A 21,041-nucleotide genomic window follows, 5' to 3' on the forward strand; every position below is an offset into this window, starting at 1 on the left:
CAAAGTTACTGATGCATATTATGAACTTTTGTTTGTGAACAAAGTTATAATGCTGCATTAACTGTATAGCTCTTGGAACCATTCCCGGTCCCACCCCCGTCCCCCCGTTGATTTTAATACAGATCGTTGGGGTGTTAATACATTAATAGCCCTTGAAGAGAAAAAATTGGGGTGGGAATTGGGAAATTCCCATAGCTCTTATGGGGGGTTACAGTTTTTGGCTTTTGTCTCTATTAAAAGGCTATATTGGGTGTGGTCTTACTGGCTCTTATCCATACAACCATTGAATATCTTGTTTTTTTGCTTAGGCTTTCAAATCAGTCCTTTTGAAGTTCCCTTGTTGGGATTAGTGTCTCTGTGGTCCTCTCCCTGTCTCTGTCAACTGATATACACACACACATTATATCAGTGAATATGACTATGCAGCAGCACTTCAAATCTTTAGTGCTTATCCCATTCCTTACCTTGCTTTTGGAGGACAATCCAGGCCTCTTGGGCCTAAGGTTTGGGCCTCTTGGGCCAATTTCAGAAAAAAGCCCATATCTTATGAACTTGCAGCCTCTTTTTGTTTTATGAATCTGTGACAGCTACTTGTTCAAAAGCTTATGGTATAAAGAAGTGCTTTTGGTTTTCAAACCCAAATTTTGAATTTGGAAGAAAATGTTAGTGTAATATGGTATTGTTCATTTTGTATCTATCTAGCCATGATCCTCCATTGGGCCCACCAATTCATATGTGGGTCCACTGCACATCCACCTAGGCATGCTGGCACAGGTAGAAAGAAAATCAAATGCCTCTTAATTGATTGAAACAATCATCATAAATGGCTAAAAATCCCTTAAATAATGGCTAATTTGTCCACCGCCTTCAGTGCACAATTGTCAATTGTTGTATCTTCTGCTTTATTGGATTCCCCACTTTTTTCAATGGTAAAAGCTTTCAAGAAGCCAAAAAAGGGTCAAAAAGTTTACACCTCCATTCCCACCTCCTCAAGGGCCCACATTCCTCTCTAATGTGAAACAAGATCTCCAAAAACTAAGCTGATGATGATCAAAAGCAGCAGTAAAAAAATATAAATTGATAACATGTGTAAAGGTATCCACAGCACAAGCTGGTTTAAAGGAATGAATAGCTTGACAAAGAAGTTGGGAATGTCCATGAAACAAGCTTCAATGTGGAAAAAAGCTTCACATATATGCTCTCTTTCTGCCCTGGATGTCATTATCAATACCAGACAGACAGTAAAATACCCTCAAATACATTCTTGTATGGTTGCCTAATGTTTTAGGAAAGCAAACAAATCTTTGTGATCATATTCTCTTTGATTTGATAGAGTTTGTCATTATAGCAATGGCAGCAACCCAGAACCTCAGAGATCTTCAATGGGTTCTGCAAGCCATCAACACTGAGAGCCTCAACCTGCAAAACATCTCCTTCTACCTATCTCAACCAACTTCAGGTTGTCACCAAGAAACAGAAAACTCCATGAATGTGAACATTGCCAGCGACAGGCTTTCCGACTTTTCTCGCATTCTTGAGTCACTAGGAACAACAAATACTACACCATCTTCTTTAAGAAACTTGGAGTTTCACCATGTTGAGTGGGATATGGAACAAGCACTGAATCTAGGGGTGTTGCTGAATAACTCCAATGTGAAGCAAGTTGTGTTTAGGCTAAACAGATTCAAGACAGACTGCTTATTGGAGTTTTGTGAAGTTTTGAAGAGAAATAGAGTGATGGAAGAGATTATGTTCACAGAATCCCGTATTGGGTCTTTTGGAGCTGGGGTTCTTGCTTCTGCTCTTAAAGTGAATGAAAGGTTGGAGGAGTTGCAAATATGGGAAGACTCAATTGGGTCAAAAGGAGCTGAGGAGCTTGCAAAGATGATTGAAGTAAACTCAACATTGAAGTTACTGACAATTTTTGATTCACACTCAATAACAGCAACTCCACTTATTTCTGCTGTTTTGGCAAGAAATAGAGCTATGGAAGTTCATATTTGGAGTGGAGAAAATGGGGATAAGAGCTCCAAGGTGGTTGAATTCGTGCCGGACAACAGCACACTCAGAGTTTACCGGCTAGACATTTCAGGTGCTTGTAGGTTTGCTTGCTCTCTGGGGTTGAACACAACTGTCAAGTCACTGGACATGACCGGAATCCGGCTTAAGTCACGGTGGGCGAAGGAGTTCCGATGGGTTTTGGAACAAAACCAGACTCTTAAAGAGGTAAACTTATCAAAAACTTGCCTCAAAGACAAGGGAGTTGTGTATGTTTCTGCAGGAATGTTCAAGAACAAGACATTGCAGAGCTTATATGTTGATGGAAACTGGTTTAGTGGGGTAGGATTGGAGCATTTGCTATGCCCTTTGAGCAGGTTCTCTGCCTTGCAAAGCCAAGCCAATATAACTCTCAAGTCTGTTACCTTTGGTGGTGGAAGAACAAAAATTGGAAGAGATGGAATAGCAGCAATACTAAAATTCCTGACAACCAATGAAACCGTGACCCGGTTGGGTATATATGATGATGAGAGTTTGAGACCAGATGATTTTATCAAACTCATCAGTTGCCTGCAGAAAAATGCTAGTTTAAGATACTTGTCTTTACAAGGTTGTAAAGGAGTTAAAGGAGAGCTAGTATTGCAGGCAATAATGGAGACGTTAGAGGTAAATCCATGGATTGAAGAGTTTGATATTGCCAGAACACCACTGCAGAATTCAGGAAAAGCCGATGCGATTTATCAAAGATTAGGCCAAAACGGCAGAACTGAACCAGAACCAGAACCAGATTTGCTGAAGGACATGTCTCTTACAGAACCTAAGAGCTGTAGAGTATTCTTCTGTGGGCAAGAATATGCAGGTAAGGTTTTCAGAAATTTGAATTTGTTTTTCAAAATATATTCTTGCTATCTTTAGAACCCAACAACAAGATTCAGATTTCCACATGTACTTCCGTTTGCAGGCAAGGCTACACTTTGTAATTCAGTAGCACAAAACTTTTCTTCCTCAAAACTTCCATACATAGACCAGATGAGGACTCTAGTGAACCCAGTTGAACAAGCAGTTAGAACAGTTGGGATGAAAATAAAAACTTTCAAAGATGAAGGCACAAAGATTTCAATCTGGAATCTTGCCGGTCAGCAGGAGTTCTATTCACTCCTTGACATCATGTTTCCGGGACATGGCAGTGCATCATTCTTCATGATTATATCTAGTTTGTACAGGAAACCAAACAATAGAGAACCAAAGGAACCAGCAGAGATAGAAGAGGACCTGCAGTATTGGCTTAGGTTCATAGTTTCCAACTCCAGAAGAGCAGTCCAACAATGCATGCTACCCAATGTCACCATAGTCCTCACACACTCTGATAAAATCAGTCAACCATCAGAAAACTTGCAACAAACAGTGAATTCAATACAGAGATTAAGAGACAAGTTCCAAGGTTACGTTGATTTCTATCCAACATTATTCACAGTTGACGCAAGATCATCTGCATCAGTCAGTAAACTCGGTCATCACATTCGTAGGACAAGCAAGACCATTCTCCAAAGAGTTCCTCGAGTTTATCAGCTTTGTAATGATCTGATCCAAATTCTATCAGACTGGAGATCAGAAAACTACAACAAACCAGCAATGAAGTGGAAAGACTTTGCTGAGTTATGCCAAGTCAAGGTTCCAGCCTTAAGGATTCGATCGAGACACGGTAACAAAGACAAGGTTGAAATGAGGCGGCGGGCTGTTGCAAGTTGTCTTCATCACATAGGTGAGGTAATCTATTTTGATGAATTAGGCTTCTTGATCTTAGACTGTGAGTGGTTTTGTAGTGAGGTGCTTGGCCAACTAATAAGGTTAGATGTCAGAAAGCAAAATTCAACAGAAAGTAATGGATTCATTAGCAGAAAGGAATTGGAGAAGATCCTGAGAGGAAGTTTGCAAAGTCATATTCCTGGAATGGGCACGAAGGTGTTCGAGAACCTCGAAGCCAGTGACCTTGTAAGAATGATGCTGAAACTAGAGCTATGCTATGAACAAGACCCATCAGATCCAAATTCTTTGCTGCTTATCCCGTCAACTCTTGAAGAACATAGAGAAAAGCCGCAGAGATGGCAATTAAGCACATCCGACTGTGTTTATGCAGGGAGGCATCTTGAGTGTGATAACTCAAGCCACACTTTCCTCACTCCGGGCTTCTTTCCTCGTTTACAGGCAAGATTACCATCTTTTCTTCCTTTTGTGCTTCTATTTTTGCCATTGCTGCCTCTCCAATATAGTTTAAGTTCAAACCCTAGGAGACTACAGAGTTCATGTATAAAACTAATATGCTGAAATATATGCAGTAGATCCTTCAAAGTTCTATAAGACTTTTGAATACCATGCCTACTCGTGACCTTTCCAGTGACAAATTATTTGCAGATAATACAATGTGTTTCTTTTTCTGATTTCAATTTTGAAGCAATAATCTTAGAATGCATATAAGAAAACATAATGAAAATCCAGCGAAGTCATGTCTAAGTATCAGAAAGGTAGTAATAAAATTACTCAATGAAGAACAGATAGAATCACTAATGATAACAGCTGAAAATGAATTCTTACACTTGTCTAGATCGGATTCCTCACAAAATTCAAATTCTTTGCAAATACAGGTGCAACTCCACAACAGAATCATGGCATTAAAGAATCAATATGGAGGAACTTATAGTCTGGAGAAATACCTGATCTCAATAAACATAAATGGCATCTACATCAGAGTAGAACTTGGTGGACAGTTGGGTTACTACATTGATGTCCTTGCATGCTCCACAAAGAACCTCACAGAAACCCTCAGACTCATTCAGCAGCTAATAATACCAGCAATCCAAAGCCTCTGTCATGGAGTCACGTTAACGGAAAATGTCATGCGACCGGAATGCATACGAAACTTGACACCTCCAAGGTACAGAAGAACACAATATGTGTGTCTGCAACAACTGAAAGAGGCACTGCTTTCAGTCCCTGCAGAAAGCATGTATGATTATCAACACACCTGGGAACCAGTTTCGGACTCCGGAAGAAATATTTTAAGAGCTGGGTTTGATTTAGCACGAGACCTTCTATCAGACGATGATTTCAGGGAAGTACTGCATCGAAGATATCACGACCTATACAACCTTGCTGTTGAACTGCAAGTCACACCAGAGAACAACCCAGATGGACCTGATGGTTCTACATCCACGATTGATGAGCAAGAAAAAGTTGAACCAAGTTTTGGTGGAATTGCTAAGGGAGTGGAACAAGTACTACAGAGACTGAAGATCATCGAACAAGAAATACGAGATTTGAAGCAGGAAATCCAAGGGCTGAGATACTATGAACACAGACTTCTGATTGAACTTCATCGTAAAGTGAACTACTTGGTTAACTACAATGTCCAAGTTGAAGAGAGGAAAGTGCCCAACATGTTCTATTTTTTCAGTACAGAAAACTACACCAGAAGATTGGTCACTAACATGATTTCTGGCATGACAGCACTCCGGCTTCACATGTTATGTGAATTCAGGCGAGAGATGCATGTTGTCGAAGATCAGATGGGTAGTGAAGTGATGCACATTGATAATAGGGCAGTAAAGACATTGGCCCCATACATGACAAAGTTCATGAAATTACTAACATTTGCACTCAAGATAGGAGCTCACCTAGCAACCGGAATGGGACAACTAATACCAGATTTGAGCAGGGAGGTTGCTCACCTGGCCGATTCTTCCCTTCTCACCGGGGCAGCAGGAGGAGCAGTTGCTGCTGGTGCAGGAGGAGCAGTTGCTGCTGGTGCAGTGGGAGCAGCAACTCTGGGAATCAGAAACAGAAGCAGGACAGCAGAAAGCTCAAGGGACATTCAACAACAACAAAGAGCAGCACAGCAATGGGTGGTGGATTTCTTAAGGGATCGGAGTTGCTCTAGTGGGAAGGATATTGCAGAGAAGTTTGGATTATGGAGAGTGAGATACAGAGATGATGGCCAGATTGCATGGATATGTAGGAGGCATTTGCACATTAGAGCAAATGAAATAATCGAAGTACCCATTTAAATTATTGTATATATGTAGTTCAGTTTGATCTTTATCTTCATCTTTTAACTCTTTTTGCGAATTAAATTGAAGTAAGAGCAGTTGTATCCTTATTCTGAATCATAGAATGCTTCAATGTTTTCCCAGATTTTTCAATTCTGGCATGCAGAAGTATTTTCCAAAGATGCATAGACTCCCGCTTATCAACCTTATTTTTAGTATAACCAAACGACTGGCTAATAGTTATATATGTAGAGAGGGACTACAGTCTATGTCAACTGTTTTCAGTACATAAGTACTGAATAAAGATGGACATTAGCTGTTAGAATCTTGGACATAATTATGCCAAAATGGCAACAAGAAAAGTCATAGATGCTTTGTCCTTCATGACCTTTTTTGTCTCAAATCACCATGTGAATGTAGGACCATATATGTCCCATATCATTATAATACATTAATACATTATTAACATATGTTAAGATAAATACTGATTTCACAATCATAAGAAAGCTGAGAACAAACAGCAAGAAAGAAATATAAAAGCAGAAAGGTCCATCTTTACTAACAGTAGTGACAATGAAGCAAAAGATTGATCACATTTGAGTCATGATCCCCCCCCCCCCCCCCCCCCCCCCATCTAAACATTCTCAACATGTAAACAAAGGACCACGTTGCATGATAGTACATTATTAGCATTAGTCTTGATCTACAATCTAAAGTCACCTGGGTGTCTTCCTCTTAAACAATTGATAGAGAAAACATTAGAAGAAAGCCCTGCTCCCGTAAAACACACGAGAACCGGGAGTTTTTGATCCCTGTGATTTCTGATCAGAGCTTGAATCCCCGGAACTAGCTGGTCCACTGTCAATGTCCAAAGGAAGTTTCATCTTGGCCAATGACTCAGTGAATTGCTGCATGCTTTTCATGTACATGTCGACTATGTCCTGCTGCACCACATTCTGCTCGGGCTCAATATTGACAGTAATAACAGGCTTTGGAATTTTCTCTTTTGCCACCCCATTGGGGGAATTACTCTCACCATCTCCAGCATCCATTTTTTTCTCTTTTGGATCTGAAACATGCTCCTTAGCTGGGGATCTTGAAGCTGCTTGAGTATCTGAGGACTCAGAGCTTGCCGCAGCAGAAGGAAAAGAAACCCCATTAGTTGACACACTGCTTGGTGGAGAATCAAGCTTTGGAGCCTGGAGAGAGTCAGTAGAAGCAGCTGAAAAGCTTTCGAGCACATGAGCACTGGCTTCTGAACTACGATGATTCTCAGCATCAGAAGTGTCCAGGCTCTCAGAGCTCTCTGATTCGAAATTTGTGCATGGGATCCCAAAATACTCAGAAACCATCATCTGGTTTTCATTCACAACCTTCGGATCTGGGAACTCAATATTCTCAAATTCACAAGAAAGTGACCTTGGCATCTCAGTGTCCTGCATAGTTTCCTTGTTTCCCACAGCTCTTGGCAATGCAGGAATTGCCATTACTTCTGGTGAAGTCCCATTATATGCAAGAGACAGCTGAACAAAACCGGCTGGAGAGTGGAACAAATCAGTTGACGAAAGAGAGAATTCCTTCTCCAACTTTCCATCCTTGATGACCACATCAGATAATGGCACCAAAGCAAAACCAAGAAGCTGGTCTTCAAGGTAATTCCTCACCCGGCTCATCATGTAAATCTCACATTTGAGGGAGGAGTCAACAGTTTTCACGTTCAGGCGAACATTATCATCGAAGACCGGATTCCTACCACCACCATTGATGATCTTTGTGGAGACTGCATTTTCTGGATCGCTAGTTAGGCACAGCTTGGCATAAACATCTTGCTTGTGGTATATGCAGATGTTATGGATGTCCCTCGCTTGATAGATATAAACATCCAGAACACCAATGAAGTCCTCCACACCATTAACCATGGCTTCCTTTCTAGGGGCATCAATTCCCTTTGACAAGTTAGTAGTCCTGGTGAAGAAATCTGACTTCTGCCTCTCAGGCTCAGCGACAAGAGAGGACTTGAATGGAGACACAACTGACTGTGGAGAATCCATAACAGCAAGAAGATATTGGACCTGTCAAGGCAACAAGAAGTTATGGGTGAAGATTAAAGTCAATCCAAGTAAAACCAAAAATCAGAATAAAAAAAGTAGAACTTCCAATACCATTTGAAGATGGGGGATGATTACCTTCTTTTATGTAGGATGGGGATGATTACTTGAAGACAAAACTGAATATAAGAATCAATCCCAAAACTATATGCTAAACTAAATGCTTGGAAATTTCCAAGCATTCACAATCTGAATTGAACCAAAATTGAAAAACAGAAATCCTAACAGGAAAGACAGTTTCCTAAAGCTACCAAAGAAGCAAAGATAAATTCACATACCCCAGAATCACCCAACAGAATTAGTCCATATACTAAAACTTAGAACCCACCTACTAATTCATAATCCAACCATACTTCACACAAAATTTGCTGAATAGTTAAGCTTAGAAATTAAAAAAAGCGATCTGACCTCCAAATGAATAGCTTCAAAACCTAAACCCCCACCCAAGAACAACAAATTATAAGAGAAATCATCAAATACAAGCTTAATTAGCACAAAATTCTCAAAACAGATAAAGCACAAACCAATTTGAAACCTTTCACATGAATTGCTGGGACAACCAGACTCCAAATTCTAAAGTCGGGCAAAATCTACAGATCCAAAACCCAGAAGAGCAGCAGTAATAGTTCCTATCAGAGCAATAAGACCGTTTACTGAAGTAGTCCCACAACCCAGAACCACAAACTTAAAAGCAAGCAATACCCTTCAACGGTTACCCCATCTCTGACCAGATTCTAATAAAGCTACCAACTTTTTCCACAGTACCGGAATCCAAGGAGACTGGAACAGGGGAGGAGCACAAAGAGCACAACAATTCATAGAACTTCACAAATTCATAAACAAATCCCCAATAATTCTCCCCTCGATCCCCTCAAAATCCCCAACAAAAATAATCAAAGTGAAAATAGATAATAAACAATATCACTAGAAAACAAAATATGCGTATTTCCTCACTTACCTTTACAAACAAAAGTCAAACAACGATTTCCGTGGAATCAGTGACTCTAATCCAAGATCTGTTCACTACCCGGCTCGTGAATCGAGGTGGTGGTGTTAAATTTTGCTGCTTTTGTTTTGAATTCAAGCTAAAGTTAGGGGGAAAAAAAAGTGAACTGCTTGTAGCCTTCTACAGGGAGCAAAAGAAGAGAAAGGAAGAAAACAAGCGGCACTGCCAAAATGAGAGAATAAAATCCAATGATACTGAAGAAACTGTGGTTCTTGTATTGAAACTTGTCAGGAGCTTATGGATTATTGCGTGCATACAAATACTACACATGTATCACACATATATAATACATGTATTGTGAGTTTGTGACTAATAATTTTTACTTTCTTTTTGCCCAATTATCCCGGGAAAGTCGTTATATATTATAAAATGTAATATGTGTCTGTATATACTTATATACATACAAATACATACATACATACATAAGCCGAGCCGCGGGCCACGGCTGCCTCACAAGGACCCAATGAGAGTGGAGATTTGTGCAGTTTGCAGGTGGGACATGAAACATCATCTCCCAACTGTGCACCTTGTCTTCTTCTCAGGGCTGAAGTACTCTTGTTTGACATTTGCTCCTCATATTTTAGATTAGTTCACACTGTGTGTTAACAGCTCACTTCTTTCCCTTTCACTAATCAAAACTGATACTTACAATGTAGATTGTCCATATGTTACTGGGGTTTACAAGTTGAAGTGCATCAGCCGGTTCGGGTCAACAGTGCCACAAGTCTTTACTCTTTGCAATATCAAGCCAAGTTTAGTGGTCTTGGACGACTTATCGAGTGGACATATGACTAAATCTCGTCTAGATTCATAGTATCGGTTGATGCTAGGTTTGGAAAAAGAAAGTTGTGCGGCCCAATATAGATTAGCTCAAAGTGAACAGAAGTGTTAGTGCGGAGCGGCGGAGTATTACATAGATTACTTTTCTTGCTGGGGAAATCAATTTGTCTTCTTCCCTGGGCTGTACTACCCTTGTTTGACATTTGCTCGTCAACTTTAAGATCACTAAAGAATTCACTTTCTCTGTTAACAGCTCACAGATTTCCCTTTCACTACTAAGTAATCAAAACTGATACTTACAATGGAGATTCTTCATATGTTATTGGGATTTTTAAGTTGAAATACTTTTCTTATCGAGGTAATCACATATTTTGGTTTCTTGAATAGTTTCTCTCCTCCCAAACATCTGTCATAAGAAGTCAACATAGAAAATCATACTTGGATCTAGCAGTTGGATCAAACTCATTGTATAAGCTTGTTTATTATGTTTTTTTATGGTTATAGATATGTGAATGATGATGATGTATGATGTCGAACTGTCCAAGACTTAGAACTATAGCTTGAATTGGAGACCTACAAATTCAATGCTTAGCTTCAATATTTATGGTACCATGCAAGAAATGTCAAACTTCATTTTTAAACGGCATAGACCAAATTTAAGGCTATAAAAAGTGTTCATGTCACCATAAAAGATGGATTACTCCTTTCCGACACGAGAATTAAGTCAAAAACAATTTCGAAAAAAATGTCAAAGATTCAAAGAACTTGAAAAAATCTCAAAAAAACCAGAACAAGTCCCCATCATCATTCATATCTGCACCATTAATGCTCTATTTCATTTTCTAATCTTCCATTTTGTTTGGAAAAAAAAAAAGGAATATCTTCTCCTCCTCCTTCTTGGAATACCTTTGTCTCAATAGAAACTTCCTTTATGTCAAGAAATGTCAAACCTGAAATTAAATGACTATGGCTTGCAATGTCTACGGCTGCTTTAATGTTAAATTGTTCTTTCTTGAACAATTTCTTGGTTCGTTCCACTTATGGCCCAAAAAGATGAACCCTTTGGATTGACAGTGATTAATCAATAGAGAATGAGAGGTATCTAGAAAGGGTCAATTATTAGGTATAGGGTTTTAGATTATTCAATATTTTCCTTGAGAGCAATAAGAGGATCAAATCTTACCCTACCTAGCTAGAATCCCTCAATTATATGCAAAAGGGACATAATAGCAAAGAAACAAAACAAAAAAATAGACTTCAATGATGTTGCATTATATATTTTTATAATAATTTGTAGATAACAAAGGCATGATATATATATGTATAGTATTTTAAAAAAAATAATTAACTAAAGCAATATATTGAAGTTTTCATTTCATTATGCACAGGAAGCATAGGAAGAACCACTTGATGGTGGTTAATTGATGAATTTATCTGGGATCAAACTGTGTGGATTCGAGAGGTCCTAAGTTCGATTCTCACTAGAAACAATATGTTTGTGGTCACTAGTTGAGTTCTAGCACAATTTATCATATTATTAGGTGGAGAAACTTTTATGCCTGCGGGCATGATGCATTAAGTTTAAACTCATATCGAATGTCTAAAGAATATACTTATATGGTATCATTTTTGATTAAAAAATATATGCTAGATTAATAAAGATTCAATACACCCTGGACAGGATGGGATAAGAATGTGTACTACTTGGAAATTTGACAGAAATCCTCTATCAAGGAGAAGAGAGAGACACTTTAGCTTAAAATTTTAATTAAAATTTTCAATATTTCTTGTAGTAGGGTCTATGTGCTGTATTATTGAAGTTAATAGATCATATGTCCTATTCCAAAATCCAAATTTTGGTTTAGAAATTCAAAATAAGTTTTATTATAGTGGGGTCCTCTACATTGTTTTAATTCAATATTATCCTTAATGATGACGACTCAGGAGTAGGATTCCGTACTTTAGTTGAAGTGCGGGATCCATCTAACACCATTCACTTATATACCCCATCATGTGCGAGATTCATTTAATGTTATATAAATGGTGTTAGATGAATCCTACACTTTAATAAAGTACGGGATTCCATGAATGAATTTTCATATCCTTAACTATTAGATTGAAATTATAAAATCCATCCAAAGTAGACTTTTGAGTAGATGGCCTACCATTAGTCCCTTTTTTCCTTTCTTTCTTTCAAAGATCACACTGGGCCTTTAACTTTCCTACTCTTAGTTCGTTTTCTTTTCTTTATTTCTAGCTTTTAAAACATGATAGAGAAAGATGAGACTAATTTGGGGGAGAATTCCAAGATTTTTAGGTAGCCTTTATCAACTTTTTAAAGACCTTGTCACCAACACATCACATATTTCTGTTGTTGATGAGGATTTGATGCCTTAATTGGTGCATTTTGATATAATCTAGATAATGTTATTAAAATAGATTATTGTTTCTTTGTTTTTTTTTTCTGTTGAAAATAGAAAGAAAGGTCTTCTAAAATATATGAGAATATCAATGTAAAAACATAATTAAATAAAATATATAATATTTAACCATATAAACTATAAAAATATAACATATATTATTTTCATGTAATTAAGATAATGTATTAATTTATAAATATATACACACATATATGTATATCATGGTATTTCAATATTAATGCAAAGCAAGAGTTACAAAGTTAGTAGTCAAAGGAATTAAAATTTTGGAGGAAAATTTGGTTTGTTGAAATTAAATTCTTTTGGACCAACCCAACTCTTTTCTTTCTTTTTTTTTTTCCTTCCTTCCTTTTATGGGTGGAGGGTTGATGGTCAATATTTGAGGCTGCAATTGGGAGGGTGATATACTTGAATATTTTGGTGTTGGAGTTACAATTGCATTGAAAAACATAAAAAAAAATAAATTTTTAAAAAAATAATGTATTGAAAAAGAAAAAAAGAAGTTAATTACTAATTTCAAGGGTCAGCAAATCTTGACTCTTCTTGAAATCATACAATATGGTTAATTAACTCCAATTGAGTGATAAAGTACTTTGAAATTGTGACATTCCATGACATTTTGGCCCTAATACTTGCTTTCTAATGCTTTGTTTAAAGTAATTACTTTGACTTTTTTTACACCTCTTGAGCCCACAAAACACCTTAATTACCAGTAAATTCCAACATTCCTCATTAAACTAAAGTGAGAGGGACACATCTTAAACAACTCCTACAACATTGTTGCACTAAACTAATGAACTAGGGATGGCCATAGTGTACAACCTTTTAATTTCTGGCCCAGCATGATAATTAATTATGATTTTAAGAATTGGGTGGTATTGTAAGCAATTTTGGTTTAAGAATTGGGTGGTATTGTAGAGGTATTATATGCCTTTTGCTTTAAAGTACGCTCGATTTTATTCTTAAAAGCGTCATATAGAATTGAGAGGTGTTGGATCTTAACTTATAAAACATTTTTGTTTTCCTTAACTTTTCAATGTGAGACTTTTTATCTTAACACTCTTTATACGGGTTAGTGTCCTCTCATATGTAGGTGGTCTGTCCATTGGACATTCGAAAGGCCCTGCAAGTAACCTATACGGGATTGAGGTACCCCTTACTTATGGGTGGTTCGTCTATAAGGACATTCGAAATGCCCAAAAGGTGACTCAAATGGGTGGAGGTAAGTGAATCTGACATCGTACTTGGGTCCTACTCCAATACCATGTAAGAAAATCCAAACCAAACAATTTGTAGAAGTATTATTCGCTTTGAGCCTCAAGACTCGCAAAATTTAATCTTTAAAAGAGCCTTTTACAATTTAGAGATGTGGAATCTTAACCTATAAAATATTTTATTTTCCCTCAACTTTTGTGTGCGAAACATTTTAAAAAGTAGTGAACTTCAATGCTTTATAAGGAGCCACAAGCCCAAAAGGGAATCAGGCCCAACATTTAGAACAATGGCCCATTGGGTAATATTGTGGGCTGATAAAAATGGGTTTACATTACAGCTCATCATTGGCTAACATGTGGTCGGTAATAATGCAAAGGCTCCTCATCATAACGGCTATCTATTTGAATTTCGGGTATATGATTTTCGCATAATTTTATTAGAAAAAGCAAACGAGGGAGGGTATTTTAGTTAATTCCTCATTAATTTCGAAGTTCAAACTCAACGGCATAAAGAAATTGATTTCTCCAACGGTCTTCTTCCCTCCGCTAATCCTTAACAAGTACGCTCTTCGCATCTCTTTCTCTACACACACACAGAGAGTACAGTGAGATAGATACACTATGGAGAAGGGTGAGAATCGCTTGCTTGGAAGTCTATCCACTTCCGCTATACGAAATTTGCTTCACAGATCGCTTTCCACCAAGCCCAAGCCGAACTCGAAAAACCCTAGAATTCCCAAATCAAACGCCGAGAACACTCCTCCGTTGGATCCCAACGTCCAATTCCAAGATCCGCCACTAAGTCCATCAGTGCCCAAGCTACCACCATCCAAATTTGTCACACTGACCAGATCGGACGAGCACGCAGAAGCAACCGTGCCTCCTATGGAAAAGGCAAGCATAAACAAATCTCGGTCTTGAAAATTGTTTTGTTTGATTTGTATATGTGGTCCAATTTATGTTAGTCTGTTTACATATGGGTGATCGCTTGTTTCGAATTTTATATTGTGTGCAACTAGATTACTGTTGTTGTTAATCTAGAAATCGAATTTGGTAAGACAGATTTTTTTTTCCCTTTTTTGAGTGTCGATTAGAATTAGCTTTGAATTACTACTGTGGAAATGCTATATTTGGAAGGACATTTATCGACGTGAGTGTTGAATCTACAGGCAGAAATCAATGGATCCAACTGCCAGAGTGAAGAATCTGAAGCTCCAGATCCATCTGTGAAGGTAGAATGCTTTTATCTTGTTTGGTTTCTTCTTGTAAGTCAGTATTTGTGATCTTGAGTTTGTTTTTTATGCTCTTAACTAGGTTTTTGTGAGAATCCGGCCATTAAATGATCCTAAAAGGGAGCCCAGTCGGGCAGCGGCTCAGATTTCTCCGAATTCATTAACCTTTCGGGAAAGGAAGTTTATGTTTGATTCAGTTTTTAGTTCAAATTCAAACCAGGTACATATTTTGTTTAGAAGTTTATTTTGTATGCCATCGTAGCTGCTAGATTGATACTCCGGTTGGCTGCCACCAAAATGAGAGGAGTAAAATTGCTAACTAAAGCTAAACCCTAAAGCTTCACTTGGTTTCAGCTAACTTGACCAGCCGGGCTAGCTTTGGTTTCAGCTTAAGTTTTCTAATCACATTTTTTAAGAAAAAAGTAAAAAAGGTGTCTTATGTTTCTTGGTCCAGTAAGGGAACTTGATGGATACGCTGCTGTTTTTGGCCTCAACCAGAAATATATACCATTCAGCTGATACTACACAACTTAATGCTCTGTGTTTGCCTTAAGTAAGCTAGGAAAAGGCAAATCTTAAGTGCTTGAATGTAGTCTGAGAGAGGGGACTTTCTGCAATAAAGAACTTGTTTCTTTTGGCCTAATTCAACTTGTAGCAACTCAGAAGTCCTTTGTCTTCTTTATTAATTATAATAAAGTAAAGGTTTGATTTTTTGTTGCCCATTTCTTGCATCTTTAGCGCTTCTGCTAAAAAATAATCATAGAATATAAGAGCCTTTTGGTTTATCAGCCATTATTTTGGTCCATTCCTTGCAGGAAGACGTCTTCCAGGTAGTTGGTGTACCTTTGGTAAAAAATGCTTTGGCTGGTTACAATACTACAATCTTGTCATATGGGCAGGTACCAATGAATTGTAAATCATTTCAACTTATTTGGTTTAAACTGCATTTGCAATTATTGACCTTTTCTAGTGCTCACTAGACTGGAAGTGGTAAGACCTACACCATGTGGGGCCCTCCAAGTGCCATGGTTGAGGATTCCTCAGGCAAAAGTCTCCAGGGCATTGCCCCTCGCATCTCCCAAATGATCTTTTCTGAAATTCAAAGGGTGTGCTGCTTTTTTTTTTCTCTAATTCTGTGAAAAGTGATTTTTAATAACGTTAAGTGTATGGTTTATGATAAATTAATTTTACCACAGGAGCAACAGAACTTGCAAGGGAAACAGATAAATTATCAATGCCGTTGTTCTTTCTATGAGGTGTGACTTACAAAAACTCACAAGCACAACATGGTCACTTTTGTTAAATATATATTGATGTTCTTGTGAGTTCCAATTGTTATAGGTATACAATGACCAAATTGGGGATTTACTTGATCAAACTCAGCGAAACCTTGAGGTTGAGATCTATTGTGCCCTTTAATTTCGTCAGAATTTTTTTCTTTACATATCTTTTTTCAGGTCTATTTTTTCGTTAGTTATTTATTAATTTTTGCAATATATGTGGTGTTGGTACAGATACGAGATGACCCCAAAAATGGATTGTACATCAAGAATTTGACGGAGGAGTATGTGACTAGCTATGAGGATGTAACTCAAATTCTGATCAAGGTAGGCAGACAATAATTGTATGCACATTTCCAAGGTTTAGTATATTTCCAGGGTGGGTATGTTGAAGCCACAATAACATTTTTGGTCTTTACTTTTATTGTAAATATATCATGGCTTACGTTTATGTTTATGTTGCAGGGGCTTGCAAGCAGAAAAGTTGGAGCTACGGGCACAAATTCTAAGAGCTCTCGATCTAATATTATATTTACCTTCATTATTGAGTCTTGGTGCAAGGTATCATTCTCCTGCTTATCTGGTGATTACACTTGTAATACTGGCCAGCTTTACTGAAATTAATTGCCATTTTTTCATTATTTTGCTTGACAACGGGTTTATCATTTATTCATGTTACAGGAAGTTTCATCAAAATGTTTTAGTAGCTCAAAAACAAGTAGAATTTGTCTTGTTGATCTTGTTGGACTGGATGAAGACAAACTTGATGGTGCGGATAGACTTGATGTAAGGGAAGGAAGATATGCAAAAAAATCCTTGTCTAAACTTGGGTATGAAACGATATTCCCTTACGCTTGTATCTACATATGATATACTCAGGAGGTACATTTATATATGTTTACCCACATACATAGAAATATATTTTATCCCTTATTTTTATTTAGACCAAAATATCATTGGTTGAATGGGAACACACACCTCTGACCATTTGTGTGTAGTGCGTGTTGTTAATACTCGTGCTTTTGGATAAGTAAAAGATCTGCTGGGACTAGGAAAATGATCCTCTAATAATGACAATTTCTCTCATGGGCGCAGGCTCGTGGTGAAGACACTTGCAAATGGAACACTTGGAAGATATGGGGATGTGCCATACAGAAGCTCCTGTTTAACTCATATACTCCGAGAGTCACTTGGTGGAAATTGTAAACTAGCTGTCATCTGCACCATCTCCCCTGATAACACGTAATTTATTTCAGCTACACCATTTTTTTATTTGAGCCAAATCATGCCAAAAGTAAATGATATGATGACAATGTCGACTTTTACATCTGTTGATTATATTGGTTGGCTGTTTTCATTCCTGATCATATGGTATCGTTATACTTTGGGAAACATATGGGGCCACCTTGAAGATCAGATAATGATTTGCTTATTATAGTAGGAAATATCGTTGGAAATGTGTATGATATATTTGATGTATTTTTCTGAGATACGTTTGTGTTGGCAAATGCAGAAATGATAACCAAACGCTGAAGACACTCAGATTTGCGGAGCGAGTCAAATCCATAAGAAATGAGCCTCCAGTAATAAATGAAATATCAGAGAATGATGTTAATGATTTGACTGATCAGATTCGACAGCTGAAGGTATATAGTCCTCTCATGTTGGAGTTATTTGCTTGTCTCTGTCTTAAGCTAAGCCTGAGGATTATTATAACATTGCTCATGTTTCTGTAGGAAGAACTTGTAAGAGAAAAATCTGATGGACATAGTTCAGTTAAGAGTAATTACAGTGGATACTTTAGAGGGCACAATGGGCGTGACAATTTGAACCAACTGAGAGTAAGTCTTAACCGCTCTTTGATACTGCCAGACATAGATAATCATTATGAGAAAGAAGTTGTTGTTGATGAGGAGGATGTAAGGGAACTACGACAGCAGCTAGATAAGTTGCACAGTTTCTCTGCAGAGAAGTCAGGAGGCTCATCCGGCAACAGAGATTCCATCCAGTCTTCTGTACAAGAGAGTTGCGAGACTGGCTTGACGAGCGAAGATGATGTAAATTTCCCAGAAGATGCCGAAATTGAAGAAATGGAATTGGAGAAATCTTCTGATGATGTTGTTGATTTAGCAGGATATCTGCCTGGTGCCCTGAATACTTCAATGGCTGCTGATTCGGCACTAAGACATAGCATTATGATCAACCCGTCCCGACAGTCTCTAGTCCTCCAAGAGCCAACTTTCTCTGAGTCCCCTAAAATTGCCAACTCCCAGAGGAAAAGTGTGACCATTTCATCGACTATCGTCGCAAATCAGAACAATGTGCCCGAAAATCCCAAGGTAGATGTTTCACGGCAGTCAATTAAGCAAAGTGAGCATATTCGATCTTCTTTGAGCTCGAGCAAGATTTTCCCTGGCCCCACTGAATCCTTGGCTGCTAGCCTTCAAAGAGGCTTGCAGATTATTGACCATCACCAACGGAACTCTGCATCAAATAGGTCTACCGTCAGCTTCTCTTTTGAGCACTTAAGTCTGGGACCTTGTCCAGAAGTTGACAAATCATCATGTTCTTCTGTTAAAACGTTAGCAGAGGAGACACCATCTGGTTCTTTCCTTTGTGTATCTTGCCGACAAAAACGTGATATTAATTCGAAGGAGGCTCAGGTAACTACTGATGATCTGAAGAGTCATAGCAAAGCAACAGATAAAGTTTCTACAGTATCTGTTCCTTGTTTTTTGCTAGATTCCATGAAAGTCTACTTTGTTTATTTTGGTAGATTTCAACTCATACTGTTTCTCTTCCACACAGGTTGATGGGAATCAGTTGGCCAAAGCCACACAGAGAGAGAAGGAACTTGAAAATATTTGTAGGGAGCAATCAGATAAAATTGAGCAGCTAAATCATCTGGTAACCTTTGTTAATTCTGAGATGACAACTTTGGTATTACATTATTGACAATATGCGCCTCTGCAGGTAGAGCAATACAAACAAAACAACACTCTCTGCTTTGATGAGGATGTTAAGAATGAAATCATTCCATATGAGGAACTGAAAGTTGAAGATCACGATTCCCTAAAGGACGGGAACAAGGTTTTTTGCTACTTTTTTGTTTTCATAATATAAGTTGGAGTTCACCTCATAAAGTCCAACTCATTCATATTTTACTTGTTGGATTATGCAGTGCTTGAAGGAGAAAGAGAGTGAGTTGGATACTATGAAAGGAATGGTGGATCATGGAAATGGGACTACGTACTTTGATATTAATGAAAAGGAAGAGTTTCTTAAGGAAATTCAAAGCCTAAGGAGCAAGTTACAGTCGTATAAGGATGCATCTCTTGAGAAGTCTACTGAGAAGCTGAGATCCTCTTTGTTAGCAAGATCCATTCAACTGCGAAAAAGTGTCGATACTCGACCAAATGGTGAGGACGAGCTGGAGAAGGAGAGACAAAGATGGACCGAAATGGAGAGTGACTGGATTTCCTTAACTGATGAGATGCGAATTGATATTGAGACTCATCGACAGCATGCAGAGAAGGTCGAGATGGAACTGAAGTTGGAGAAGAAGTATACAGAGGAGTTAGATGATGCACTTCATAGGGCAGTCCTAGGGCATGCTAGAATCATCGAACACTACAATGAACTACAAGAGAAGTACAATGATTTGTTGGGGAAGCACCGTGCAATCATGGAAGGGATAGCAGAGGTAAAGAGGGCCGCAGCAAAGGCTGGAGCAAAAGGTCATGGTGCTAAATTTGCAAAATCTATGGCCGCGGAGCTTTCTGCCTTGAGATTTGAGAGGGAGAAGGAGAGGGAATTCTTGAGGAAGGAGAACAAGAATCTCAAAGTTCAACTTCGAGACACTGCAGAAGCTGTTCATGCTGCTGGAGAGCTCCTTGTCAGGCTTCGCGAAGCTGAGCAAGCTGCATCAGTTGCCGAGGTATCTTGCATTTACTTAATTCTAATTGCTAAATATTTTATACACAAAAAGATAAACCAAGATTAAATGAACTAGATTCTAGAAATACTAACAAAGTTAAAGGGAAACTATATTGCTGGAAAATGGGGCGGTATTGATCTTCGAATGAGTTAATTAGCATTTTCATCTCCATGCAGGATAATTTCACAAATCTTCAGCAAGAAAATGATAAGTTAAGAAAGCAAATGGAAAAGCTGAAAAGGAAGCACAAGATGGAAGTGGTCACCATGAAACAATATATGGCAGAGAGCAGATTGCCAGAATCTGCATTGCAGCCACTTTATCGAGAGGATTCTGATGCTGCAATCAGCAACTCGATTATGGATGATGACCAAGCATGGAGAGCAGAGTTTGGAGCAATATATCAAGAGCACTACTAGATTTTTTCATGGAGATTGAACCTGGCTTATGCAGTGGAGACCCTACTTGGGTCCATTTGATCACCAGGCATATAAGCAACACCAATATACGTCCTTGTTGTGTCTTGTCTTCTTTTCTTAAAATTTTTTATGTTGTTTTTTTTTTCCCTGGTGTGTGTATGCCTTCAAAAACTATATGTAATTCCTTTTACTGATTATGAAGATGGCTTGCCTTGAAGTTGAAACAAATAAAAGCTTTGAAGGACCAAAAGCAAAGCTTTGAAGGCCCTTTTTTACACCATGGGCTATATACCACTAATGGCCCAAAGGTAAACCTTTGAAGGCCGTTTTCATACTATGGGCTATGGCCCAAAGGTTGACAAGGTTAGGATTTTTATTTTTTGAGAAACAAGGTTAGGATGTTGAATAGCTACACACACTATCACAACTTTTACTCATGTGGAATATGAAATAGTATTTGTCTGGTTAAATTCAAATATGTCACTCAAAGATAAAGACATTTGTAATTGAGTCATTGAGATAAAAAAGTTTCAAATTGGGTCATTGAATATTTCGAACTTTAACAATTGGATCACTACAATTCAAT

General features: G+C 38.1%; 3 protein-coding genes across 6 annotated transcripts; 2 read left to right on the forward strand and 1 right to left on the reverse strand.

The window, feature by feature from the left end:
- The first annotated feature begins 1,111 nt into the window (after positions 1-1,111).
- LOC119986300 (protein TORNADO 1) lies at positions 1,112-6,184 on the forward strand. The gene is made up of 3 exons (XM_038830878.1): positions 1,112-2,857; positions 2,960-4,203; positions 4,641-6,184. The coding sequence occupies exons 1-3, from the start codon at positions 1,351-1,353 to the stop codon at positions 6,057-6,059; spliced, it is 4,170 nt and encodes a 1,389-aa protein (XP_038686806.1). The 5' UTR covers positions 1,112-1,350; the 3' UTR covers positions 6,060-6,184.
- A 470-nt stretch (positions 6,185-6,654) lies between these two features.
- On the reverse strand, positions 6,655-9,418 carry LOC119985821. Of its 4 annotated transcripts, none has more exons than XM_038830236.1 (2): positions 9,108-9,418; positions 6,655-8,113 (listed from the first exon to the last, which is right to left on the reverse strand). In XM_038830236.1, the coding sequence occupies exon 2, from the start codon at positions 8,090-8,092 to the stop codon at positions 6,800-6,802; it is 1,293 nt and encodes a 430-aa protein (XP_038686164.1). In that variant the 5' UTR covers positions 8,093-8,113; positions 9,108-9,418; the 3' UTR covers positions 6,655-6,799. The 4 variants fall into 4 exon arrangements, with proteins under 4 accessions (XP_038686164.1, XP_038686166.1, XP_038686165.1 ...); XM_038830238.1 differs by lacking the exon at positions 9,108-9,418 and adding an exon at positions 8,685-9,021; XM_038830237.1 differs by lacking the exon at positions 9,108-9,418 and adding an exon at positions 8,228-9,021.
- Positions 9,419-14,095: 4,677 nt separating this feature from the next.
- Positions 14,096-20,650, forward strand: LOC119986269 (kinesin-like protein KIN-12F). Its single transcript, XM_038830844.1, has 17 exons — positions 14,096-14,481; positions 14,757-14,819; positions 14,902-15,039; positions 15,635-15,718; positions 15,800-15,925; positions 16,016-16,075; positions 16,161-16,214; positions 16,334-16,426; positions 16,565-16,660; positions 16,781-16,929; positions 17,195-17,341; positions 17,613-17,745; positions 17,836-18,762; positions 18,908-19,006; positions 19,073-19,189; positions 19,281-20,036; positions 20,213-20,650. The coding sequence occupies exons 1-17, from the start codon at positions 14,209-14,211 to the stop codon at positions 20,453-20,455; spliced, it is 3,558 nt and encodes a 1,185-aa protein (XP_038686772.1). The 5' UTR covers positions 14,096-14,208; the 3' UTR covers positions 20,456-20,650.
- The last annotated feature ends 391 nt before the right edge of the window (positions 20,651-21,041 follow it).

Source organism: Tripterygium wilfordii, chromosome 19, assembly GCF_013401445.1.
Source record: "Tripterygium wilfordii isolate XIE 37 chromosome 19, ASM1340144v1, whole genome shotgun sequence".
Lineage (NCBI taxonomy): Eukaryota > Viridiplantae > Streptophyta > Magnoliopsida > Celastrales > Celastraceae > Tripterygium > Tripterygium wilfordii.

Excerpts from the sequence above, each read along its gene's own strand:
- LOC119985821 (XM_038830236.1), bottom strand. The coding sequence starts at position 8,092 with ATGGATTCTCCACAGTCAGTTGTGTCTCCATTCAAGTCCTCTCTTGTC.
- LOC119986300 (XM_038830878.1), top strand. The coding sequence starts at position 1,351 with ATGGCAGCAACCCAGAACCTCAGAGATCTTCAATGGGTTCTGCAAGCC. Across the intron at positions 2,858-2,959 it reads CTGTGGGCAAGAATATGCAG|GCAAGGCTACACTTTGTAAT; the intron begins GTAAGGTTTTCA and ends TTCCGTTTGCAG. Across the intron at positions 4,204-4,640 it reads GCTTCTTTCCTCGTTTACAG|GTGCAACTCCACAACAGAAT; the intron begins GCAAGATTACCA and ends TTGCAAATACAG.
- LOC119986269 (XM_038830844.1), top strand. The coding sequence starts at position 14,209 with ATGGAGAAGGGTGAGAATCGCTTGCTTGGAAGTCTATCCACTTCCGCT. Across the intron at positions 16,215-16,333 it reads AAACTCAGCGAAACCTTGAG|ATACGAGATGACCCCAAAAA; the intron begins GTTGAGATCTAT and ends GTGTTGGTACAG. Across the intron at positions 16,661-16,780 it reads TTATTGAGTCTTGGTGCAAG|GAAGTTTCATCAAAATGTTT; the intron begins GTATCATTCTCC and ends TTCATGTTACAG.